General features: G+C 45.9%; 1 protein-coding gene and 1 long non-coding RNA gene across 5 annotated transcripts in view; one reads left to right on the top strand and one right to left on the bottom strand.

The window, feature by feature from the left end:
* Nucleotides 1-27,890, bottom strand: part of LOC137421496 (uncharacterized) — a 115,283-nt gene that overhangs the window by 78,624 nt on the left and 8,769 nt on the right. The window contains exons 1-7 of one of the 4 annotated variants that reach the window (XM_068107612.2): nt 23,718-24,492; nt 22,852-22,896; nt 21,058-21,959; nt 13,862-13,918; nt 8,879-9,120; nt 5,327-5,387; nt 3,544-3,618 (exon numbers count right to left, since the gene is read on the bottom strand). In XM_068107612.2, the coding sequence (XP_067963713.2) occupies nt 3,544-3,618; nt 5,327-5,387; nt 8,879-9,120; nt 13,862-13,918; nt 21,058-21,959; nt 22,852-22,896; nt 23,718-23,796 (1,461 nt within the window). In that variant the 5' untranslated portion in view covers nt 23,797-24,492. Of the gene's footprint in view, nt 1-3,543; nt 3,619-5,326; nt 5,388-8,878; nt 9,121-13,861; nt 13,919-21,057; nt 21,960-22,851; nt 22,897-22,998; nt 23,280-23,717; nt 24,493-27,890 lie in introns of those variants that run through there. The other 3 variants (XM_068107613.2, XM_068107615.2, XM_068107614.2) reach the window with 3 other exon arrangements.
* On the top strand, nt 1,080-26,716 carry LOC144890856 (uncharacterized). The gene is made up of 2 exons (XR_013622532.1): nt 1,080-3,289; nt 25,566-26,716. It is a non-coding gene; the product is annotated as an uncharacterized LOC144890856 (long non-coding RNA).

Genomic DNA, 27,890 nt, shown 5'->3' with positions numbered 1-27,890 from the left:
TACTGCCCTTGGATTGATCTCACACCTTCCAACCACCAGGAGTACCTTCGGCTGCGACTTCCCCTCCGCTCCCATCCCTTGTTGGCTTGTGTGTTGTACCATTCTCCCAACAGTGATGACTCCATCAACCTCTTTACCCCTCACTTTCCCTCTATCTTCTCCACCACCTCTCCCCCTCCTCTCTCCACCTCCCGCCCCTCTCCACCTCCACCTCCCGCCCCTCTCTCCACCTCCACCTCCTGCCCCTCTCTTCACCTCCCGGCCCTCTCCACCTCCACCTCCTCTCTCCAGCTTCACCTCCCGCCCCTCTCTCCAGCTCCACCTCCCGCCCCTCTCTCCAGCTCCACCTCCCACCCTCTCTCCAGCTCCACATCCTGCTCTCTCTCCAGCTCCACCTCCCGCCCCTCTCCAGCTCCACCTCCCGCCCCTCTCTCCACCTCCACCTCCTGTCCTCTCTCCACCTCCACCTCCCGCCCCTCTCTCCACCTCCCACCCCTCTCTCCACCTCCCGCCCCTCTCTCCACCTCCACCTCCCACCGCTCTCTCCACCTCCACCTCCCACCGCTCTCTCCACCTCCCGCCCCTCTCTCCACCTCCCGCTCCTCTCTCCACCTCCCACCCCTCGCCCCTCTCTCCACCTCCCGCCCCTCTCTCCACCTCCACCTCCCGCCCCTCTCTCCACCTCCCACCCCTCTCTCCACTTCCCGCCCCTCTCTCCACCTCCCGCCCCTCTCTCCACCTCCACCTCCCGCCCCTCTCTCCGCCTCCACCTCCCGCTCCTCTCTCCACCTCCCGTTCCTCTCTCCACCTCCCGTTCCTCTCTCCACCTCCTGCCCCTCTCTGCACCTCCACCTCCAAATTATGTGCCAGGTTTCATCAAGACTACAAAAAAATTTCCACATGGCTTCAGAATCTCCGGGGTGTTTTTTTGCATACCTCGAACGGGACTCAAGGTGGGCTTTTTTTGAGTAATGGCTTCTTTCTTGCTACCCCACCATACAAGTCTGACTTGTGAAGTGCTTGAGATATTGTTGTCACATGCACACAGTGACCAGTCTTTGCCATAAAGACCAGTAGCTCTTTCAAAGTTGCCATTGGCCTCTTGGTGGCCTCTTTGTTCAGTCTCCTCCTTACTTGGCCATCCAGTTTGGAGGGATGGATCTCGGCAGGATCTTGGTGGTTCCATACTCTTCCACGTCTTTAATGATAGTCTTGACTGCGCTCCAAGGGATTTTCAAGGCCTTTGAAATATATTTATACCTATCCCCTGATCTGTGCCTTTCCACAACTAAAGGTCTTTTCAAAGCTCCTTGGTGCTCATGGTTGAGTCTTTGCTGTGAAATGTACTACCCAGCAGAGGAAACCTGCAGGAACAGCTGATTTTATTCTGAAATGATCAGAATCACTTCAATTTAACACAGGTGGAGGCCAATTAACTTGGTGCGTGATTTTGAAGGTGATTGGTTACACCTGAGCTAATTTACAATTCCTATTATAAGGGGGTGGACAACTTATTGAACCAAGATATTCTTGTTTTGTAATTTTAATTAATTTTCTGAGATTTGTCGAATTTGTTTTTCACTTGGAAGTTGTGGGTTACGATGTGCAAATAAAGGTGGAAAAAGTCTGATTTAATGAAAATTAATTCCAGGCTGTAAGGCAGCAAAAAGTGAAAATTTGAAAGGTGTAGACTTTATATAGGCACTGTATATGCTGAAGACGCCACCCTCTGTCATGTCATCTCTCATCCTTCAGACAAGCAGGAAGCAGACTCTTCACTCGCCACAAAAACCACAAGCTGTTTTAAAAACCTTCAAAAAAAAAAAAAACCTTCAAACCTTCAAAAAAAACCACAAGCTGTTCAAACATTTGGGATACGTCTTTCAACCAACATACAACTCAATATATCTCTCAGAAAGGACCATCTGGCAAACCCTCCCATCTACTTTTTTACAATCCTCTTGAGAAAGTTTAGTCATTAAAACTCCTGGGTCTCTCTATCAGCCATGATCTTTCTTCAACAAGCCACATTTCAAAGTTGGCCTCCAAAGCCATTCGCCGAATGGGCATGCTCCATCGTACAAACTCCTTCCTTGGCACACTGAACTCATATCCACCTACAAAGCCTTCATCTGCAGCTTGGAGTACTACTCTCCTCTCTGGGTTGGCTCCCCTGCCTCACATGTTGCTCAGCTTGATGCCGTGGAAACAAAGGCCTTCAGGATAATTGGAATCTCTCGTGATAAAACTGACTATCACGTCTACATTGCAGACAGGTCTCTCTTCTTCTACCGCATCCTTTCTGGCCTTGCATCCTCTGCTCTTTACGTGCTTTGTCCCCTCAGATTGCTACAGTGCTCACATGGTCCACCATCAACCCCCTTCTGGTAAAACTCCCAAAATCCAGGATCACTGCTCACCTCCACTCAGTTGTTCCTCTTTTTTCCTGCCTGTAGAATCAACTTCCACATCCTCTTCAATCTCATTCAGTTGTTTACTACCATCTCAGATCATCCCCAATCCTAAACCGATCTATTCTGCCCTTGTTAACCCCAATAACATACCTCCTCCTTCCAATTTTGCCGATTTCGTTCCTTGGAGTTTCCTACTGTATTCAATTTGTCTTCCCCATGCATTCTCCACGACCCCTCATCCCTCCCCACACCTATTGTTTGTCCAAGTCTCCTTCTATTTTGTCCTTCAACCCTGCTGTTGTTATTTCCTCTTTCTGCCGTTGCCTCCTAATCTGTTCAGTGTTCGAGCTATTCCACGAGCCCCCTTGAAGCCAGCAAAATGAAGTTCATGAACCTTTAAGCACAACTACTAAAAAGCTCAATATTCTTGTAGCATTCCTCGACGATGCAAAATATTTATAACTACAGCGAAGTCAAATGGCGCGTCATTACAAATTCCCACCAAAAGGAAAGTTGAAAGATGGCAAACAGTTCCATCAGGAATGACCCAACATCAAATTTTGAGTTTACATAAATCTTCTGTTTTGAGCCATGTGAGTCAAGGTCCCCAACCCTTAAGCATCCAATTTATTTGGAGGTCAAAACCCAATTTTTTTTTTTTTTTTTTTTTACATATTTCATGTGTCCCTATGCTTATTGCATATACAAAGACGTTTCATTAAAGTGCTAAAATGTTTTTGTTTAAAATGTGCCTGTAATTCCATTTTTTAGTATGTGACTTTTTGACCCTGCCCCAGGGGTTTCCACCAAGTTTGGTGAATTTCTGCACAACTGTTTAAGAGGAGATAGTGTTGACAGACAGTTGTACGGGCTGGGTGAGTGAAAGTTTGCACAACCGGTGCATGCAACAGCATTTCATCTCCTCGTGTCGTGGTGAATACTTTGACAATCAATCGTCTTCCTTTTGTTTTGCAGCAGCAGTAGTAGTAGCATTGATAGGTTAGGCAACCACTTAAGTGCAAGTCATTTGCATATGTGATCTTTTATTATGTTACATAATTTACATTTTTAGTTGGCATGTATATTGATGTTCAAAAAAAAAAATTATGAATGAAAAAAAAAAAGTCACCTTCTGGTTCTGGAGGCAAGATTGTTTCTTGAAAAACTTCACAAATGCTTCTTTATGTTTCTCATCTTTTTGTTTCTGCAAAAAAACACGTTATAGATAACTTGCATTGTGTCTCACCATCTATCTATAATTCCAGTAATCTCTGTGTGTGTGTCTGTGTGTGTGTCTGTGTGTATGCGACCGCTGTTTCTCGACAACTACCGGTCCGATATACTTGAAACTTGCCAGGTATATTGCTGGGGACCCGAGGATGTGCCTTTTCAAGGTTTTAAATTAATCGGACAAGTAGTTACCGAGCTATGGCGATTTCTTTACCAAACTCCGCAAGCCGTTCGCTTTGGACCAAACCATTTCATGTAAATAGAGGGGGGGGATTGTCACCGTACTCGCAAGCCGTTCGATTTGGACCAAACCATTTCATGTAAATAGAGGGGGGGGATATAATTTTAGATATATATATAGTACGGGCATGCCCTAGTATACTTAAACTTAAAAACTCCAGCTTGCATACAATTAACATTTTCTTTATTTATTCGATGGACCATAGTCTTTATTTACAGAGCATTGGTGCGGCCGAAGCAGTTTCTTGGCAAGTTTTTTGCCATTGCCTTTTTGTGACATTGTGACACCCCAGTCATTGGCCGAATCCAATTTTGGTATCCACAAAGCTGAAAAAAATTGATGGTTAAAATTTTAAAAAGACCATGACTTGACTTCACCAACTTCAGATACAACCTCCACATGAGTGCAGTTTCACTTCCCACAGCAGCACTAATACAACTGGTTTTGGAACCATGTGTTCAGGAATTCATACAGGTACTAATTTTTAACAACAGATACTAAAAGTTCTGTATCGTTCACTGAAATAGAGTTGTCTTCATAAAAGTATAATCAAAACACAAATAACCTGAACCGAAACACAGACCAATAATTAATCCAATAAAATAAATTTCCACCTGCCTGACAAGCACTTTCATTACAAAACGTGGATTCGAGTTTGTTTGCATTTCACATGGAATCGAGTTTTTAATCTGAATTTTACACCCATTACCAGTGTGCAAAACCCTCCTTCAACAGATTCCTGCTATAACATTCAATTGGCCTAGCATCTTAGCCTGTTCATCTTCTGTAATTTCAGTGGGATTTCCACAAAAAGTTATGATCCGTAAAAGTAGGCAGGTCCACATAAACCACATGGTGTCTTAAACCAAATGAAATAAGGTCTTTGTTCGTATGCAGCACAAGGCTGCATGGGATAGCATCATTGGCTGAGGGTGTGGCTGTGCTGCTGATGCAAAACTCTCTGCTGGTCAGGGCAGGAATTTGGCCAGGGTGCCGATAACTGGCCTACTTTTCGTAAAGGACATCGTATGATCTTTAACGTCCACTACCCAATGCTGGCAGACAGGATGCCCAGTTTAACATCGATGCGAGGGCTGGCACACATATTGAGGAATCACCCTGCTTGTGAAACATAAGGATGACAGTTTATAGCTGGGTCAGGATTCCCAACCAGGTGAGCCAGCTTCGAGGTGACCTTCAGGCCATCTTGTCAGCTGACCTTCATACCTTCAGACCATCCTCTAAGCCCAAATGAAATAAGATGAAAGAAATAAACAACCAGGATTCGTTTACACACTGTTCCTCAAATCCCCCTTCCTCAATGTATGCATGAAGTAAGCGACAGCCCAAACCTTCATTTCTCAAGTGCACAAATTCATATAAAGATGACCTTCTATTGTATTGCCATGGTATTCTGATGGTGATTGTTAAAAAGGTTTACCTTTTCGATTTCCACCTTATTCTTTTCCTCTTCCTTCTTGCGCTTTTCCTCATTCTTTGCTCTGGAAGGAGTTGCACTTACAGTTCATGAAAATGTAAACATTAGCCAATCCTGCCTCTCAAAACACAACCTGTGCATCTTTCCACTTCAGCAACAAAGTTGATCAATCCGCAATTCTGACGTCATCCAACTTCCCCATAAGGGATTACTTTGCTATCTGCCCAGGTAAAATATGAACCAACCAAATATTATAAAATAAATCTTGCTAAAAACAAATACGTACACAAGTAAATAGATTCTTTGCCATTATGGAGATGGCTCCATAGTGGTCATTTTTGCTCTACAGCTGTCAATTGTGGGTCATGCTAGAATTCCCCCTTTGTAAAAAGCCACACAACAGAAAGCATTCCAAAAAAATCCTAAATTTAATAACAGAAGAAAAACTGGAACGGCACTCAGTAGAGAGCTTACCTCCGTCTGATTGGCCATATCACTCAATGGTGGATTCTGATATCACTCAATGATTTCTCACTTAAATAATTCTCATATACAACATGCATTTTAAGGCCATTTTCCCTGCTAGAGCGGGGGTTAGCCTTGTGGTCCCCATGACAATCTTCTCCATTTTGCCCTATTTTCTGCATCTCTCCTTGTTAACCCCCTTGCCTGCATTTCTTCTTCCACCATCTTTAGCCAAGTCTTTCTCGGTCTTCCCCGTCCTCTACTTCCTTCTACATTAATTTCCATCACTCTTCTCAACCAGTCACTTTCATCCTTCCTCAACACATGACCAAACCATCTGAACCTGTTCCTCTTCACAGCATCAATCACAGGCAATATTCCCATCATCTTTCGCAATTCATCATTTGTCTTCCTCTCTCTCTCAACGATACTCCGCACATCCATCGAACCATTCGCATTTCCACCCTTTCCAGCCTTCGTTGCTGCTCTACGTTCATTACCCATGTCTCGCTCCCATAAATCATAACACTTCTCACACATGCAGCATACACCTTTCCCTTCAGCTTCAGCTTCAGCTTCAGCGACACTCTCCTCCTCATCAGCACGCCACTCAGTTCCCGAAACTTCTTCCATGCACATCTCACTCGAGCAACCGTTGCCGAGTCTGATCCACCTTCTCCATTCAGCATGTCTCCGAGGTAGCAAAATGTTTTCACACCTTCCAGCTTCACGCCGTCTCCAAGATCCAACTCAACATTTCCTCCATCTGCAGCTCCCTCTGTGCACACCTTACATTTGAATGTAGCTGCCACACTGGTAAATGACCCTCTCAGACCACTACATTTTTGATGAACCCACTCAGCGCACATTGTACATTGAATGGAGTTCACTCCAACACCCTTCGTGCACACAGCACATGGCCACTTCCCAGTTCTTTCCACCTCACCACATGCTTTACCACTTGCCATCACCTTCGTCTTTCCGATATTCACCTTCAGACCTTTTGTCTCCATACATTCCTTCCACTTGTTCATCTTTTCCTTCAGTCCATCCATACTTTCCGCAATCAACACCAGATCATCTGCATACAACAACTCCCACGGTAAACCCTCCTTTACGTTCTGAGCCAGCACCTCCATCACAGCTACAAATAGTAGTGGACTTAGTACCGACCCCTGATGCACTCCCACCTTCACCTCAAACTCACCACTGTTTCCATCCTTTGTTCTTACAGCTGTGCGCGCTCTTTTGTACATTGCCATCACTACTCTGATCAACCATTCCTCCACTCCTAACCTCCTCAATGACCATGTCAATACTTTGTGTGGAACCCTATCAAATGCTTTCTCCAGATCAACAAACCCAAAAAACAACCTCTTCCTCCCCTCCATGCACCCCTCCTGCAACTGCCTCACAACGAAAAGCGCATCTGTCGTTCCTCTACCTGGCATAAATCCAAACTGCATTTCGTCGATCTTCACCCTCTTCCCCATCCTCCTCTCCAACACCCCCTCCAATACCCTCACTCCAACAACCTTATCGCTCGGTACGAGCCACACTCCAGAGGGTCACCCCTCCCCCCCGTATAAAGGGACGAGGGTACTCAGTTCTCAGTCCACTGGAATGCAGCCTTCTTTCACCACCAGATTACAGATCTCTGTCATTCTCATCACACCCCAACCTCCTGCCGCCTTCAACATATCTCCCACAACTCCCGTCGGCCCTCCCGCTTTTCTACTCTTCATTGCTTTTATCGCTTCCTCAACTTCCCTCCCAGCCATCGTCTCTGCCGGTCCCAAAACTGGGCCACTCTCCATGTTGCCATCCCATTCACCCTCTGCATTCAACAGCATTTCCACACATCTTTTCCATCCTCCTTTAATTCCATCTGGGTCGACAACGATCTGTCCCACTTCATCCTTCAAGCAACTCACCCCCATCACATCACACCTCTCTTTCGCTATGTGCTTTGCAATCCTGAATACTGCTTTCTGACCCTCTTCCGAATCCAAGCGTTCTCCAAACATTTTCCTACATGCCTCCCGCACCTTTGCTACCTCTCTCTCCGCAGCCTTCCCGGCTGCCCTATAACTTTCATGCTCCGCTGCCTCCGCTCCCGCACCCTTCGCCCTCTGCCACTCCCTGAACCTCCCCTCCCCTCGTCAATCCTCTTTCCAACTTCATCATCCCACCACCATGTTTCCAAGTGCCTCGGCGGTCCCCCTGTCCATCCACACACCCCACCAACGGCTCCCAACAGACTAGCCCTCATTGACATCCAACCACCCTCAAGCTCAACCACATCATCCTCCACCCCACTCAGCCTCTCTTTGAATGCCTCCCTTACTGTCACCTTTCAACCTCCACACCCTCACTCTTGGTTGGTACTTCACCCGCCGAGCTCTCCTCGCACCCCCCACCCTTACGTCGCAGACAACCAAGTGGCGCTGTGAAACAGCCTCCTCCCCCGGGATCACCTTTGTGTCCCGGAGGTGCCCCCTATCTCGCCCACGCACCATCAGGCAGTCAACGGTTGTCGTCGACCCACCTGACGTGCATTTAACAAGCTTATTATCCTCTTTCTGGAACCGAGTACCACAAATCTCATATCTCATATCTGAATCCATATTCAGATATTCACCAAAATCGAATCCAATCGTCCTTGTCAGACACCCAACCGGTCCACCAAGTTTCGTCCAAATCCGTCCACAACTTTTTGAGATATCCTGCTATATATCGTTTTTGGCCCAACCTCCATATAGTGAAGAATCACTTTAAAATTCTAGTCGCCAAATCCGGATCTTCACCAAAATCTAATCATTTCGTCCTTGTCACATACGCTCTGCCAAATCATACATCATATAAATAAATATAAAATCATATATAAATCATATATCTCTGCCAAATTCGTCCGAATCCGTCCACTCCTTTTTGAGATATCCTGCACACAAACAAACAGACATACAGACAGGCTTGAAAGCATAACCGTTGTCCATCGCAGATGGCAGAGGTAAATCCAATCTCAAAAGACTGCACTGGGTTACTCGATTTCTGGAAAGCAAACAAAGCTATGCCAGCCCAGCGACTCACTCAAGTGCTTCCTGCCGTTCCTTCTTGCGTTCTTCTTTATGCTTGAGCTTCTCAGTACGTTCCTGCTCGTCTCGCTCCTTGCGTTCCTCTTTCTGCTTGAGCTTCTCGGCACGTTCCCGCTCTTCTTGCTCCTTGCGTTCCCGCTGCTCCTCGTCACGACGCCGCCGCTCCACCTCTCGTTGCTCCTTCTTCAGTTTCTTTTCCTCAGCAAGGCTTTGCCTCCTTGCTTCCAGAGCATGCTCCTTCATGCAATCACGTAATAGATTAATAGTACAACTGAGCCCCATACTGAAGTACAACAAATTGCTTTTATTGGATTCCGTTGAAATAACTTAGCAAGCAAAAATTATACGTACAAAATGTTTTCAACAAAATTTCAAAATGTTTTCAACTTGACTGATCTCTCCATACAGGTTGCTTCTGACAAACCAGATGTGTTCTGCTTAATAGAAACTTTCCTCCTTCACGATGTCTCTGATTCGTTAGTATCTCTCCCTGGTTACTCCCTCCTCCGTTATGATAGACCTGAGCCTCGTCCTGGAGGTGGGGTTGCTATCTTTATCAAAAACTCTCTTCCTCACTCGCCCTGCACTGCCCTCTCTCCACCGCACCCTCAGGAATACCTCTGGCTACGGCTTCCCCTTCGCTCCCACCTTTTGTTCATATGTGTGTTGTACCGTCCACCAAACAGTGATGACTCCATCTACATCTTGCTGTCTGATAATATGGACCAACTTCTATCTACTCATCCCAACTCTCTCTTCCTCATATGTGGTGATTTCAATTGTCACCATGCCAGTTGGCTGGGTGTGGGTTCATCTCTCACCAGCCATGGCTCCTCAGCAAAGGACTTCTGCGACTCACTGGGACTGACACAATCTGTCAATTTCCCGACCCGGATCTCAGTCAACGGAGCATCTTCTCTTCTGGATTTGGTTATGACTAACTTCCCTGAAAATGTCTGCTGCTCTTCTTCTGCTCCAATCGGCTCATCTGATCATGTGCTTATTAAAGTGGACATCTCTCTGACCATTCTCAGAGAGCCTCCTCAGCGTCGACGAGTCTGGCATTTCACTCAGGCCAACTGGCACGGTCTTCAAGCAGCCATCAATCATCTGGACTGGTCTCCCATCTCGATCGCCTCTGATATCAACTCATCTGGGAATTCTTCCAAAGTAAATTGCTCTCTCTCATGCACAGTTTTATCCCATCTCGTCTTCAGTTGTCATACCCTTCATCCCGTCCATGGTACACGGAATCTTGTGGTGAGGTTGTTTCCCAAAAACAACTTGCCTTCGTCTCCTGGAAAGCAAATCCAACGGAAGGAAATCTCATTTCCTTTCACAAAGCCCGAAACAAGTGTGTGTTCACCCTCAGGAGAGCCAGGAAACAATATCTCTCCGTTCTCAAGACCGAACTCTCTTATCTGTCTCCCTCTTCCAAATCCTGGTGGCGTCTGGTCAAATCGGTTTCTGGTGTTTGTTCCCCCTCCATCCCCTCCCTTACCTCAAACGGCTACACAGCTGACTCCGCACGTGAAAAAGCTGAATGCCTCAACTCGGTGTTTGCCTCTAAATCTTGTGTCCCAAACCCATCCCTCTCTGTACCCATCGTACCCAGTCATACCCAGCTGCTCCTGGACTCTGTGTCCTTTCCTCCTGACAAGGTGGAAAAGTTTCTGTCAACCCTCGACTCTGATTCTGCAACTGGACCTGATGGCATCAGACCACGGGTCCTACAATCCTGTTCTTCCGCTCTTTCACTCCCTCTCTCTGTTCTCTTCACCCTCTCTTTTGCTCAAGGTCATCTGCCATCTGCTTGGAAATCAGCCAACATCACCGCTTTACACAAAAAGGTGCAAAAACAGATCCTTGCAACTACAGACCAATCAGCCTTCTCCCAATTATCAGCAAAGTCATGGAATCCATCATTGCTTCGGATATCAAATCCTTCCTCTTCTCCAATGGCTTGATCTCTGATCATCAATTTGGTTTCAGACCAGGTCACTCTCCTCTGGACATGCTGCTTCTGCTGTCTCAACAATGGATGGAGGTCCTCAATGCCAAACAGGAAATTAGAGCTGTCTCCCTTGACATATCATGTGCCTTCGATACGGTCTGGCACCCCACTCTGATCACCAAACTCTCCTCCTTTGGTATCCATGGAAATCTCCACGCATGGTTGGCGGACTTCCTCTCTCGTCGCAGTCAACGTGTGGCCCTGAATGGGTTTCTCTCATCTCCTCTTCCTGTTCAGGCTGGAGTTCCCCAAGGCAGTGTTCTGGGCGCTGTGCTTTTTCTGGTCTGATCTCTCTGACTCTCTTGAAAATCCTCTCAAACTCTTTGCTGATGACTACTCTATGCCGCTCCATTCCTCATCCCTCAGATCGGCAGTCTGCAGCCTCCTCACTCTCTGCAGACCTGGACAAAATCACAGACTGGGCAAAAAAGTGGAACATGTCTTTCAATCCTGACAAATCTCACACTCTTACGATGTCTCTCCGAAAAGGCCGACTGGACAACCCTCCCATCCACTTTCTGAATAATCCTCTCCAAGAAGTTCTGTCACTCAAGCTTTTGGGTCTCACTATCTGCCATGATCTTTCCTGGGAAAACCACATTTCCAAGCTGGCCTCCAAAGCCAGTCGCCGACTGGGCATCCTCCGTCGTGCGAAGTCCTTCCTTGGCACACCTGAGCTCCTCACCACATACAAGGCTTTCATCCGCAGCTCAATGGAGTACTGCTCTCCCCTCTGGGCTGGTGCTCCTGCCTCACACCGAGCTCGTCTTCACGCTGTTGAAACCAAAGCGTTCAGAATCATTGGAATCTCCCGCGATGAAGCTATCTCCGAGGGCCTTTCACTTACTCACCGCAGGCAAGTTGGTGGTCTTTCCGTCTTCTACCGACTCCTCTCCGGCCTTGCTCCCCCAGCTCTCTCTGGGCTCTGTCCCCCAAGTATTCCTACAGGTCACACAAGATCTGCCTGCAACCCTCTTATGATTAAACTGCCAAAATCAAGACTCTCTGGTCACCTTCACTCCTTCATTCCTCTTTTCTCCCGCCTCTGGAACAAACTCCCTCACTCTCTTCAATCCCACTCCTCCCTCCAGGTCTTTAAAACAGCTGTTCACCACCATTTCTTATCCTCCCCCATCCAAAACCTTGATCTTTTCTACCCCCGCTAATTTCACCCCAAATCCACTTTTTTGAAATACCAACTTCTTTCCTGGAAGTCCTTGGTGTCCTGTGTTTTATACTTCTCCCACCCCACTCCCCCTTCCCACGCCTCCTCCCCCCAAGTCCTCTCCCTCCCACACATCTCCCGATGTCCCTGCTCTCAAATGTTGTGTTTGTGTGCTTCCCCTTCTCTCCCCATCTTGTCTTCCGCTCCCTCTTTTTTATATTTTGTTTGTCTGTTTGATTTATTTGCCTCGATTCTGTATACAAAAAACAAACAAAAAAACAAAAAAACAAACAAAAAAAAAAACACGGCAGACTGCCCTAATCACACCATTCCACATAATTTGTGTCGTGCAAATGAAGTCAAAACTCGAATTGCAGTCATTCGCAAGTGAATACAAATGTCTCCCCTAATAAATAACAGAGTGCAATGTCTGTGCTTTAACAGGCATAAATTCTCATTCTCATGTGACAGATTTTGACCAATAATCCACATTTGAAAAATAAGAATAAAAATTATATGTACACATATATATATATATACATATATCTTCACAGCCAATTCTAATATTTTCAAATATATTTCTAGATCTCTTTCTCTACTCTGCCGTTCATTCATTCATTCCCTTGCTGTTTATTTTTGTATACAGCACGTATCACACACCTCTTTCGTACCAGCAAGGCAGCTACAGGTAAAGCAAGCATGGTTTTAGGTTGTATTTGTAGACTAGATCAGAACATGAACAATGCTAAATACAGTGCGCCAGTGCTGCAGAAGCAGTTTCTATAGTATGGCTTGAGTTACAATCTGGGAAGGGTCGCCACTCCAACGCAGCAAGTCCAGGCAGGAATTTGGAATTTGGCCACGCTGCCAGTAATAGCTCGCCAAATCTTTGCAAAGGACACCCTGGGATCTTTAATGGCCACCAAATAATGCCTGTAATTTGCAGTGCATGATATTGTCCGAAATAAATTGAATAATTATCGTTAATTTAAACAAACTACAGCAAACACAACTTCGCGGGATGTCCCACCATTCACATTGTAAACGAAGCTTCGCAGGATGTCCCACCATTCACATTGTAAACGCAGCTTCATGGGATGTCCCACCATTCACACTGTAAACATAGTTTTGTGGAATGTCCCACCATTCACACTGTAAACACAGCTTCAGGGGATGTCCCACCATTCACACTGTAAACATAGTTTTGTGGGATGTCCCACCATTCACACTGTAAACACAGCTTCACGGGATGTCCCACCATTCACACAGCTTCACGGGAAGACCCACCATTCACACTGTAAACACAGCTTCACGGGATGTCCCACCATTCACACTGTAAACATAGTTTTGTGGGATGTCCCACCATTCACACTGTAAACAAGCTTCACGGGATGTCCCACCATTCACACTGTAAACACAGCTTCAGGGGATGTCCCACCATTCACACTGTAAACATAGTTTTGTGGGATGTCCCACCAGCTACACAACATGTCACGACAATACGCAAAAATAAAATAAAACGCAAAAATAAGCATCATATCTCTTTTGTAGAGTATCAAGTGATAGACTAGCGTCAAGGTGGTCTTATCATTTGGGTTCCCTTTTCAGGACTTGATCGACCAAACACCCTTTTTCTCATATTTTTTCAGAAAATATTTGTGTTGTGAAAGGATAAAATAAAACTCAATAACTTTGGCAACGATAAGCAGGAAAATACATCCAATGAAAAGCAGTGCACACAATTCTCATTAAAAAAGCAGAACAAGGCCACTCTGGTAATCACGATCCACAACACTTACCCTTTCCTCTCGCTTTCTTTGTTTTTCCTCGAATTTCTTCTGAGCACTTGCTGAGAGCTACAAATAGAAATAAACGTTATTACCTAAAGTTTTCACAAAGACATCCGATGAACAAAAATAAGCATATCAAAAGTGCACACGTTTACACAAATTAGTGTTACAAGTGTAACTTCACCCAGAGTAGCAACTGGTTTGTGCTCAAAGCTAAAAGTAAATATAAGCAAAAGCAAAAATTTTTGGAAAATAAAAAAAACGTTTATAATAATTTGCAAACAAAACAAAAGGCCTATTTTTAAGTGTCATTTGGGTATCAACAGTGTATTTACAACACTTGAAGAAATTTATTTAATCTATGTAAACAAAAAGGTGGTGTTTGTCCGTTTGTCTGTCATGCCTACCCTCTCACCGCTTCGTGCATAATCACAAAACTTAATTGGCATAATTAACACTATACCTGGTGTTGGCCTAATGGTTAGGGCGGTGGGCTTGGGATTGTAAGGTCCTGAGTTTGAATCCCGTTCAGCTGTTGAATTAATACCAGGTGGGGTTGACTCAGCCTGTCATCCTTCCGAGGTCGGTGAAACACTGCCTTAGAATTGTGATTACGAGTCAAAATTTACTCACAAAGCCTTCTTTTATTCTGTTCTGTGCAGTCGGAAGTACACTTATCTCGAGGCGTTTTATATGCTGTATGGCGTCACGTCATTCTGTTGAACAGAGCTTCTGGAGCCATTCTGTCATGGGATTATTGTTATCTCCCTTTATTCCCTTCATAATGGTATTGTTGTTCTTTGGCCATCATTTCCGAACAAGTCATATTACATCCACATGACCTGTCCTTGACAGGTGTTCCAACCAGTTCAAAATAAAAACTCGATGAGAGATATTACAAGTATTAGCTTTACAGGATTGCTCATTTTCAATGGTATGCTTAATATATAAAACCAATACCCCTGGCGCTCACCAGGAAGAATAAACAGTATACTGCACTGACTAAAGGTATTTGAAACGAATTTCAATGGTTGCTAGAAGGCAGGACAGCATGCAGAATCATACTAACATAATCATAAGACTTTAAACAAACAAAACAAACCCCTCAACCCCCCCCCCCCTCCCCCAGACACTCCTTATTAAGGCCCCATTTTTTTTAATGTCATGTACAAACTTTGGCACATCATGGGTGTTGAAGGTTGTGGGCAAGTTTCATTGAAATTGTGTGTGTAGTTTCTGAGAAGAAAGCAAATACCTATTTTTGGGGGGAGGGGGAGCAACCCCCCCATAGACCACCTTGGGGGGCTTTAGGGGTGGGGAGGTCAAACCTGGACCCACCATGACCCCCCATAGACTCCGATTTTTATATATTTTTAAATACAACAACAACAACATGCATTTTAAGGCCATTTTCCCTACAAGAGCGGGGGTTAGCCTTGCGGTCCCCATGACAATCGTCTCCATTTTGCCCTATTTTCTGCATCTCTCCTTGTTAACCCCCTTGACCACATTTCTTTTTAATGCTGTGCACAAACTTGAGTTGCAACATACCAAATGTAATTTGTGCCAAGTTTGGTCACAATCCCATCAGCGGTTTCGAAGAAGTTGCAAATGTTTACGGACTGACAACGAGCCATCGGATAAGCTCCCCAAGACTATGTTCCAGGTGAGCCAACTAGCTGGAAGCCCATGTTAAAAATACCACAACAGAAAAATAAAAATAAAAGGAAGCATTTTATTCTTTAGCTGGTAGAAAGGGCTAAATTGAAGCAGTATTATAATTTTCCTGTAGGTTTGGATTAATTTGAAGCAATTTTTGTCGAACATAATTTTTCTCTCCAAGGAGTATTTCCATGTTTCAGTGTGGGACAGACAGACAGACAAACAGATGGCATTAACCTTTTACATGTACACTGGTGGGGCACCCGTGGGAAACCCACAGGCATAGATGTGTGTGACATTTGGACATCTTGAGTTAGATGCTGCATGTAGATTTTTACAAAATGGTTACTGGTAACTTGTAAGATCCAGAAATGATGTAATCTACACGATATATTGACTTCACATATGTGAATACATGTCCATGCACATGGGAAGTATAGTTTTTAATTCCACCTCGCACTATACATAGAGCAACTTAAAAACATAGGGGCAATACCCCTGGCGCTCACCTGGCAGAATAAACAGTATACTGCACTGACTAAAGGTATTTTAAACCGATTTCAATGATTGCTGGAAGACAGGGCAGCATGTAGAATCATACCAACATAATCATAAGACTTTACACAAACAAAAAATACCTATTTTGGTGGGCAACCCCCCACCCTCTCCCAACACCATATACCTCCTCAGAACCCAATTTTTCGAATGCCTTGAACAAACATTGATACATCACGGGTGATTAAGGTTGTGGGCAAGTTTTTGATCGAAATTGTGTGTGTAGGTTCTGAGAAAAAAGCAAATACATATTTTGGGGGGTCAAACCTGGACCCACTTTGACCCCCTGTAGACCCTCTCAAACTTGATTTTCCTAGTGCCATGAACAATCATCGGTACATCATGGGTGATGAAGGTTGTGGTAAAGTTTTAGAGAAATCATCTAAATAGTGAGTGTAATTTTATAGAAAAAACCAAATTCCTATTTTTTGGGGGGGTGGGGGGGGGGGGTCAAACCTGTCATAGGCCCTTAGGCCCCGATTGTTTTAATGCCGTGAACAAACTTTAGTCGCAACACAACAAATATAATTTGTGACAAATTTGGTCAAAATCCCATCAGCCGTTTGAGAAGTTTCAAGTGTTTACGGACGGGTGGACTGACGACGCGCCATCGCATAAGCTCCCCTGAACTTTGTTCCAGGTGAGCTAATAAAATAATATAAAAAGCACCAAATTATTTTTACGGCGTAGACCATCGGGTAGAGCCATCTAGAACAGTGTTTGTCCGTCCATCCGTATGTATGCATGTGTGTCTGTCTGCTCAAACGTATACCAATCAGAGCTGAGAATCTGGTCACATGGCAGGGTGATGTGGTTACGGCTGATGTCATTATGGCGGTGCGGCCGCTGACTCTCCACGCACCGCCATTTTGATTTATATGCCGTTCATGCCGAACATATCGTCGAACCTGTCATATATCACAATCGCCATGCTCTACCTTGACGTTTTTCATTCAGTGTGAAACACAAACAAACCGATTGTTATAATGACCTTGAAATATCGAAAGCATCGGCACTACGTCTCTTCCATCAATAAGGTATGTGTAGGCCTTAGGTGTTATGACTCACCTTCCGCTTCGGACAAATTAAGCCCAAGTTTCTTAATACTGTAGTATCGTTTCAGTAGTATAGTTTTCGTAATAATATTATAGTAAATATAACCATAACATTTTAATCCCAATGTCGTGAATGGAAAGTTGATAGATTGAAGCGGTGTAACCGCTGAGGTAAGGAAATGTTTTTTTTTATTTTTTAATAATATAATTTTCGTAATAATAAAGTAACGTTATTATTATAGGGAATGTAATCGTAACACTAATCCCTTTGTAGTGACTGCAACGTTACTGGAGGTTAAATATATATCATATATATATATATATATATATATATATATATATATATATATATATATATATATATATATATATATATATTAAAGTAGCGGCAGCTTTGTGTCCGGCCGTCATTACGTATATGATGTCATTACGGCGTAAACACCCGCTCACTTTGAGAGCAGCAGGAAAGGTCATTCCTCTTTGGGGTATATATATTACAGTTGATCTATGGTCTGGTCTCAAGAACATTGGGTGCGTGTTCATTTACCAAGGTTCTTGTGGAGAGATTGCCAAGTGGTTTAAGCATTCAAGCAATCACTCCATTCAAAACCCTTAAGGAACGGCTGGCTTGGCAAGCGCGAGCGAGCTGCTTGGTAAATGAGCACACCTCCAACCCTTGTGGGGTATATAGATTACAGTAGATCGTTGCTCAGTTCTGTAAGTAAAACTTACCTCACGGATGTCGGGATTCCTCCAAATTTCTTTATTTAATGTTATAAACTGCATTGGCGACTTAAAAAAGCTAATCATGTGTGTTTGTGGTTTATAATATTTTACAAGCCCGGCTGCGCCGCTGCTAGACTTTTAGTCTTGTTTTGTTAAAAACAACTTTGAGTGTAATGCAAACAATTTGAGGCAAACTGTGCAAGAGAGTAAAGGGTGGTCTTTGTTGCTTTGTGTATTAGAGTCTGAGAAACCTTACGCATTTGGAATTGTCATTTATTAAATGCTAATTTTCACCGTTCACTCGTCCATGCGAGATCTGGTTTGGGTTAGCTCATTGGGACAATGCCCGAGGTCTGATAATTAAATGATGTGCCAGGAATAGTTGGACAGGTGCAAGGATTGACAACAGGGCAGGTAAAATCTAAAATTGACCTGTCCCATGGACAGGCTGAAAAAAAAAGTTAATGTGGAGCCCTGTACACAGAGGCAGAAAGATTTGCATACATGTATTCCAGAGAAGGAAGAAGAAGCACGCCCACTGAATCGTAGCATACAATGGTAATATTGATCCATACATGTTGTAGTGAACGGTAATGTTGAATAACGCCAATATGACATTTATTAGACTTGACAAATTCAAAAACATCAAATTCATGCGACATCTCAATCATTTTGATGGTTGAAGGCAAAATAAATTTGAGGGTTTGCACAAAATAAATAAAACTAGATTGGCAGAAATTCATTCATTCGCAAGCTAATGCAATATCTCCCTGCACTCCTCCCCCAAGCCAATCCACTATGACCCTGGGAAAATCAGAAGGAAGACACCAGACCAATGGTTATCCGAAGAGGCTGTGGCAGGCCTTCTCTTGATTGGTTTAAATTCAAAGGCGCAACAGGCCAGAACCTTAAATGTTGATCGAAAACGTTGTCCAAATCAAAGGGAGACATCAGACTAACACCTGCCTGCTTCCAATATATGGCCTATGGTTGTGTACTTGTCCACGTTGTTTATAAAAAGAAAAAGAAAAAAAGAAGAAAAAAAAGCTTCTTTTTTTTTTTGTATACAAGATCGAGGCTCGTGAAAGAGCGAACATTAATCACACAGAAAGACAAACCGACACATAAAACAAATAACATCGGGAGCGGTAGACAAGATGGGGAGAGAGGAGGAAGGACACAAACACAACATTTGAGAGCAGGGACCAAGAGACATGGAGACATCGAGAGATCTGTGGGAGGGAGAGGGCTTTGGGGGGGGCGGCATGGGAAGGGGGGGTGGGAGAGGTATAAAACATATGGACACTGTCAGGACTTCCAGGAAAGAAGTTGGAATTTCAAACAAGGTGGATCTGGGGTGAATTAGTGTGGGTAGAAAAGATCAAGGTTTTGGATGGGGGAAGATAAGAGATGGTGGTGAACAGCTGTTTTAAAGACCTGGAGTGAGGAGTGGGATTGAAGGGAGTGTGGGAGTTTGTTCCAGAGGCGGGAGAAAAGAGGAATGAAAGAGTGAAGGTGAGCAGAGAGCCGAGATTTCGGCAGTTTAACCATCATAGGGTTGCTGGCAAATCTTGTGCGACCTGTAGGATATTTGGGGGACAGAGCACAGAGAGAGCTGGGGGAGCAAGGCCAGAGAGGAGTCGGTAGAAGACAGAAAGACCACCAACCTGCCTGCGGTGAGTGAGTGAAAGGCCTTTAGAGATAGCTTCATAGCGGGAGATTCCAATGATTCTGAAAGCTTTGGTTTCAACAGCGTGAAGCCGAGCTAGGTGTGAGGCAGGAGCACCGGCCCATAGGGGAGAACAGTATTCCATTGACCTGCGGATGAAAGCCTTGTATGTGGTGAGGAGCTCAGGTGTGCCGAGGAAGGACTTCGCACGACGGAGGATGCCCAGTCGGCGACTGGCTTTGGAGGCCAGCTTGGAAATGTGGTTTTCCCAAGAAAGATCATGGCAGATAGTGAGACCCAAAAGCTTGAGCGACAGAACTTCTTGGAGAGGATTGTTGAGAAAGTAGATGGGAGGGTTGTCCAGTCGATCTTTTCGGAGAGACATAGTAAGAGTGTGAGATTTGTCAGGATTGAAAGACATGTTCCACTTGTTTGACCAGTCTGTGATTTTGTCCAAGTCTTCAGAGAGTGAGGAGGCTGCAGACTGCCGATCTGAGGGAAGAGGAATGGAGCGGCAGAGAGTGGAGTCATCAGCAAAGAGATAGAGAGGATTTTCCAGAGAGTCGGAGAGATCATTGATAAAGACCAGAAAAAGCACAGGGCCCAGAACACTGCCTTGGAGAACTCCAGCCTGAACAGGAAGAGGAGATGAGAGAAACCCATTCAGGGCCACACGTTGACTACGACCAGAGAGGAAGTCCGCCAGCCATGCATGGAGATTTCCATGGATACCAAAAGAGGAGAGTTTGGTGAGCAGAGCGGGGTGCCAGACCGTATCGAAGGCACGTGATATGTCGAGGGAGACAGCTCTGATTTCCTGTTTGGCATTGAGGAAGCTTCACATGAAAAAACAACCCCCTTCAGCCTTCATTTCCCAACCAATCATGGTCTTTGTAAAATTGAAAAGACAACAACAGATCAATGTCAATTTACTTTAAATGTAGGGGAATGTGGTCATGGACAATTTCACAAATTCTGGTCCAAATTTGTTGCAATACAGAAGCATGGCAAACCAAAAACATTGATTTTGCAATCAATTCGGACTTTTAACCCCCATATAACCTCAAAATGACCAATGAAAATTTTTTTTTTTAAATGCTGCTCTGCATCCCGAGTTTGAAAGCATCTTTGTGCCAACTTTCATCTCTAGCAACTGAATGTGTGACTTTCAACGTTTCACCTGTGACCCGAAAAAATTGGAATGGGGCCCAAGTCGGTTATTTATTTATTTATCGGGGTATGGGTGTAACGGACTTCATTCCCAATTCAAAGAGGATCGACTCAAATTGAAAGTTGCAGAACACATGGTTTTCGCAAGCGAAGTGTCAAGACAAGTTGATATCCAAGGTTTACCCACATTGTGACAAGTAACATAAAAGGGCATTTCCTCTGGTGTTAAACGCTAGTTCAGAAAAAAAGATTCTAAATTGCAAACCGAGTGTGTTAAATCACAAAGTAAACAATTTAAGTGGAAGTCAACGATGCCACAACATACTTTTAAGGTATAAAAATAAAATGTTGACCATTCCCATCCTCACCTTCCTTTTGGGAGTTGAAGAAGCAGACTTGGCAACATGCTGGCTTGCAGGAGTCGTTTGCACAGAGTTCTCAGGTGTGGAGCAACCCTCCTCACTATTGAAGGAAGCATCATCACCAGGACTTGAAACGGTGTGTTCGCAAGGCGACGTGTGGGTCGGCGTGACTTTCTTCCTCGACACGGCTTCGTCTTCTCCCCCTGACCTTGGTGGTGTACAAACAACATTCGGCAAAACCTCTTTCCCGGTTTCCGAATCGGACTCTGGTAAAGGTGCGTCCATCTGTGGTCCATGAGTGGCCCCAACGCAAGTGCTTACAGGTTCCACACGATCAATTACATTCCGTGCAGTTACGATATCAATTTTCTTCCCAGATTTTGCCAATTCCTGGCAGCCAACTTGCAGCTCGCTCTTTCCTTCTTCATGGGCCAAAGGATCTCCTTTAACCACATCATGAAAACAATCCAAAGAGCGTTTACATTTCCCCTGAGATAGACGAGCGGATACGTTTGCTCCCAAGTCACTCGCAAGAACCGCGCTGCCGGTGTCCTCTGTGAGATCAATTACGACTTCAGACACTCGTCGCTCTTCTGCGGAATTAGTCAAAGAAAGCAACGGCTGCCTGGAAATACAACACTTGCTGGCATTTTTCTCTTTTGCTTCCAGGCCATCGAAGCTAATCAAATCATCGCACGCATTGCCATCAAGTTTAGGGAATGTCGTCTCAGAGAGGTTTTCACCAGAAAGCTTGCGCCTCTTGGCGGGGGGCGGCGTTTCGGTCCCAGGAAGCTTCGGCCTCTTGGCGGGGGGCGGCGTTTCGGTCCCAGGAAGCTTGGGCCTCTTGGCGGGAGTTTCCATCCCGGGAGTTCTACACGGCGAGTCGAGCGGTTTGAAGTTGAGGCGTGCTGCGTCACACGGAGCAAATTAAAAGCAAGTCGACAGAGAATCCAAACCACAATACAGCAGACATCTACAATTAAGAAGAGAATTTTAAAATGGAATTACCACATACTTTAAATAAAAATACAACACAAACAGTCAAGGGTCATCATGGCAACCAGGCAAATATACAAATAAATATCAACTCCTGTTTAATAACTCTCATAATATGTTCATTACATTAACCTCCAACACCACCTCTACGGCTGTTAGTGTGGCCTAGACTATAGTCTCGACTCTAGAGGTACACACATTCACCTCGAAGCTGTCTAGTCTGGGTTTGAATCCCGACCCGTCTATAAACTGTCATCCTGGTGTTTCCCAAACAAGGCGATTCATGAATGTGTGTGCCGACCCTCAGATGGACCCTAAAAGCTGGGTATCCCATCTGCCAGCATTAGATGGTGGACGTTAGGTATCCCATGGTGTACTTTGTGAAAAGTAGGCAAGCTATAACCGGGACTCTGAACAAAATACAAACTCCTGCCCCAACATACAGGGGGAGGGGGCAGGGTGGGGGAGGGGGGAGGGGGCAGGGTGGGGGAGGGGGCAGGGTGGGAGAGGGGGGAGGGGGTGGGAGAGGGGGGACGGGGGAAGGGGGTGGGAGAGGGGGGAGGGGGTGGGAGAGGGGGGAGGGGGTGGGGCAGGGGGGTGGGAGAGGGGGGGAGGGGGTGGGAGATGGGGGAGGGGGTGGGAGAGGGGGGAGGGGGTGGGAGAGGGGGGAGGGGGTGGGAGAGGGGGGGAGGGGGGTGGGAGAGGGGGGAGGGGCTGCATCAGCATCAGCAGCACAGCCACCCACAGATGCTGCATACTAAAGAAGAAGACGACCACTTTCACAGTATCATCGGGTCTATTCACCTTGAACCATTCGCTTTGGAGTCGTCATGCTCTTCACATCAGGATCTGGAAGGAAAAGGAAAGTTGTGACGAGACATGAAAGTGCCATTAAACGAGACAAACAAACCAAAAGCATCAGTTTCATGCTGCACGACAGGCCTAACTAACCCTTTTAAATACTTTTCAAAGATGTACATGACGGGTTGATGGAATAAAAGCGGGAATAAGTAGGAAGAGCTGCTAGAAGGCATCGTTGATCGAAAAAGGTCATTCTTGTGAAGAAAACACAAAAACACACTGACACAGAAACACTTCATGCATCATCAGCGGCTGCACATCGACACACTGCCGTCTGCCACACACAAACAGACAGACACACATATATATGTATACACAATTCATGCGTCATCAGCGGATACACATCGACACACATCGAGACACACACACACACACACACACACACACACACACACACACACACACACACACACACACACACACACACACACACACACACACACACACACACACACACACACACACACACACACACACACACACACACACACACACAGTTCATGCGTCATCACATCAGCGGATACACATCGAAACACTGCCCCACACAGACACAGACACTTCATCCGTAATCAGAGGATACACATCGACACACTGCCACAGGTTATACTCGATTCCAATTGAAAATTGCATTTTAATCAGACCTACCACACATAATGGACGAACAAAATAATAATTAATAAACGTATAACTTCCAACAACCCAAGCACACTCCCGATTGATCTCCAACGCAAACACGAACGATAATAATGATCGACTTTCCATAGGAAAAGCAGAAAAAGTTAATTTAGTTTGTGTTTTTACTCACTCACCTCGATTTAAACCCTCAGCGTCGTTATCTGTGGACTTCCTCACTGACTCTGCCTCACGGGTCGCCATGACAAGCACCATCGGTTAGTTAGCTGTCGTCAACTTCACCTTAGCAATCACTTTCATAATATTAATAACTACGATGAGATTTCTGAACTCCACAAATTGTTTTCTCAACTTTTCCTCCTCTCTCACCGATACGATTCCGCGCGCGAATTTTGGCGCCAAGCCGCCAACCCCTAGCACGCCCAGCATGCATTGCGCGTAACAACGCGAGATTTTAGAAAGTTTACTTTGATTCAACAAGGACTCAACTATGGTAGTTATAATACACGATGAAACAGTGTAACAATATAATTCGATTAGTGATTATTAAATATCAATGATATATATTTAATCAGGAATGCAGTTATTATAGCAAACAGCGCACAAATAATCTGATAATACATCGCTTCGGTCGGATGGAGATTATAACACCACAAGAGTTCCTGAGATTATAACATTTCTTCAGCAAGATTGGTGCTTATAATTGTGGGTGAAAGGGTGAGGAGTGGTGGAGTAGTAGGAGGAGGGAGAAGGGGATGGGGATAGAGAGGAGGATGGAATGGAGTAAGTGGGGAGGAAGAGGAGGATGTGGTGGAGTAGGTGGGAGGAAGCGAGGGATGGGGTGGAGTAGGTGGGGTGTGGAATGGGGTGGAGTAGGAGGGGAATGGGATGGGGTGGAGTAGGAGGGGAATGGGATGGGGTGGAATAGGTGGGGAGGAAGAGGAGGATGGAGTGGAGTAGGTAGGGAAACAGAGGTTGAGTAGGTGGGGAGGAAGAGGAGGATGGGGTGGAGGAAGAGGAGGATGGGGTGGAGTAGGAGGGGAGGAAGAGGAGGATGGGGTGGAGTAGGTGGGGAGGAAGAGGGGGATGGGGTGGAGTAGGTGGGGAGGAAGCGAGGGATGGGGTGGAGTAGGTGGGGAGTGGAATGGGGTGGAGTAGGAGGGGAATGGGGTGGAGTAGGAGGGGAATGGGATGGGGTGGAATAGGTGGGGAGGAAGAGGAGGATGGAGTGGAGTAGGTAGGGAAACAGAGGTTGAGTACGTGGGGAGGAAGAGGAGGATGGGGTGGAGGGAGGAAGAGGAGGATGGGGTGGAGTAGGTGGGGAGGAAGAGGGGGATGGGGTGGAGTAGGTGGGGAGGAAGAGGGGGATGGGGTGGAGTAGGTGGGGAGGAAGAGGGGGATGGGGTGGAGTAGGTGGGGAGAAAGAGGGAGAGGGGGATGGGGTGGAGTAGGTGGGAGGAAGAGGAGGAGGATGGAGTGGAGTAGGTAGGGAAAAGAGAGGTTGAGTAGGTGGGGAGGAAGAGGGGGGGGTGGTGTGGAGTAGGAGGGGAGTGGAATGGGACGCTGGACGTCCTGGACGCACTCACGCTGGACGGAAATGGATGCACTCATACTGCCTTCGCTTCCTCTCTAATCACACTGCCTTCGCTTCCTCTCTACTCACGCTGTCTTCGCTTTATCCCTGGTCAGCTCAACATCACCTCACAGGGTTCCTTGTGGCCATTTTCTTTCAACCTATACAAACGTGCCTTGCTGTGGAAACACAATCTACTCTCACAGACTAATTAAAGTATATCATCAAAATCTGTGTTCGGGTTTTAGGATATTAAGAAATCAGTGATGCTTATCTTCTTCTTGTGTATCTTCTACGGGTGTCCCAACACCTTGCCCCCCCCTCCCCCCTGCCCAGCTCTACTGGGTCGCCACTGTACAATGGCGGGCATATAACGGGAAGGATCATTCATTTGACATCTCAAATACTAAATTTCATAATGATCCAATGAGCCTTTCTTGTTCTGTTGCAGATTTTGTGAAGTGATGTCGTGGTCGGGTGATTTCGAGAAAAGGTGGATATGCCGCATCATGGCTATCGCGTTCCGAGTCGCCAGGGATCAGACGCAGGGAACCATATCCTGATCCTGGGTTGCCAAGTACCTGAACAGGTCTGAGGACTTCGTCAAACGCAATTGGAACCGTGATCCCTTCGATTGCGAGATGGACAGCCGGCCCGAACAGACAGCACAATGTTTGTCTCAGGAAAGCAGGGGATATCATCATTGAGTCGCTTGCCAAGGAGAAGAAAAGCATTTGAGGGCTCCAAAAGGAGATTGAACTGGTTCGAGGGAAGAAGAAGAGCTTATCAAGTATCCACAGGTTCCTTCAGTCCATTGGCGCAAAGGCTTTTCACCAAATTCCAGCACCGAAGCTGACGGAGAAGAACGTCGAGGATCGAATGTGATTTTGTGAGTTTTTGAGCGAGTGGACCTCTGATGATTTTCTTTTCCTGGCCCCTTCTGATGAATTTTTCATTTATGAGGCTCGATGTCCCAACTTCCAGAACGACAGAATTTGGGCTCTTCACAATGATGACATTCCACAAGAACTCAAGATTCGAGAGAAATCGAAGACAGCACGGTGCGTTGGCGTTTTCTTGATGTTCACAGCGAAAAGGCTGATGTGGGTCATCAAAGAGCAAGGACAATCATGGGACGGCAAATACCTCCGAGACGTTGTGCTGACCCGCCATGTTATTCCGTTCTTACGGAACCCAGAAAATGTCCTCAGCATCAAGGAGACCAGGTTTCTGCGCGACCGAGCCCCGTGCATGAGCGCACTGGCGACCCAGAATCTTCTGAAGGCGAACACGGTCGATTTTTTCGGAAACGATGAGTGGCCGGGAGCATCGCCTGACCTCAACGCCTGTGAACATTTGGGGGCGATACTCAAGGACAGAGTTGAACAACGCCTCCAGAACACCAGGGAAGAGCTTCTCACTGCTTTGACTAACGTCCTCGAAGAAATGGAGTTCGATCGTGACTTGTTTGTGTCTCTCTTGGAATTCTACCCCGCGCGTTTGGAGGCAGTTCGGTCGGCGGGCGTTGGGCACACCAAATATTGAAGCAAAGCTTTGAAACTGTGCACATGAGATGTCGAATAATAAAGCTTTTTTCTGCTATTCGTGGTTTCTCCCTACCTCTCCTACGTTGGGCTGGGCAGGGGGGGGCTAAGGTGTTAGGACACCCTGTATATACAGACTTGGCATTTAATATGAAATTTTTTTTTTTTCTTGACTTGGGTTTACTTTCTCAACACAGTATATCAATCTGGTGAGTTTCTTTTACTCTTTGGTGATTTATTTGTTAAAAGAACCATGTCACTGATTGTCTGTCGCAGCAAGAAGTCAACAACAGGATTATATCACAGGTGGCGTGGCAATATGTACGGACAGGTGCATTTGACGATTGGCTTCACAGTTGGGTATACAAGGGTTGTTGCGTTCTGTGTTAGTGGAAAACAACTGCTGCACGTCTCCAAAAGTTATTGCCGCTTCCTCCGGAGATGGTCCGTCAACTCGACAATGCTGTTTGTCATGGAGTGGTGGCTTTACGAAATTACAGCATGAAAGAGCGTGCTATTGCTCGGCAGTATGGCATCACTCAAGGTCAGGTGTCAAAGATCCTGAAACGAAATGCTCAGTGGGGTGCCCCTACTCCAATACCGAGGCCAGGACGTCCCCGCAGAACCACAAGGAGGGATGATCGCCAGCTGCACCGGTTAGTCCGCAATGGCCGTACCAAGTCAGCTAATCGGCTTAGGGCTGAGTGGCAGCAACTGACAAATGTGCCTGTATCCAGAAGGCGAGTCAACCAACGACTGGTTCAAGCAGGCTATCGTGCCAGGCGTCCCCTGAGAAAGCCACGCCTGACCAGACAACACTGCCAGCGCCGATTGCAGTGGGCCAGAGAGCACCGTCAATGGCAGCCAGGACACTGGAATCATGTGATCTTCAGTGACGAGTCTAGATTTCTGGTCTATCGTCGAGATAGCCGCGTCCGAGTGCGCAGACAAGTGCATGAAGCCTACAACAAAGATTGTATAGTGCCAAGAGTCCAAGCTGGAGGTGGTGGGGTGACCGTTTGGGCTGCTTTTCATGCAGGGGGAAAAACTGACCTGGTTGTTCTGAATGGAAACCTGAACCAGTTCAAGTACAGGACCATTCTGGAAGAAACATTGCTTCCATTTGCTCGTGCAGCCTTTTGAGGAAACTTTGTCTTCCAAGATGACAATGCACGGCCTCATCGTGCTCGCATGATCCAACACTTTCTTGCTGACCGTGGTGTAGAGCATAT

This window comes from Myxine glutinosa, chromosome 2 (genome assembly GCF_964187855.1).
Source record: "Myxine glutinosa chromosome 2, kmMyxGlut1.1, whole genome shotgun sequence".
In the NCBI taxonomy this organism is placed as follows: Eukaryota; Metazoa; Chordata; class Myxini; order Myxiniformes; family Myxinidae; genus Myxine; species Myxine glutinosa.
This window is presented reverse-complemented; position numbering and strand designations above follow the sequence as displayed.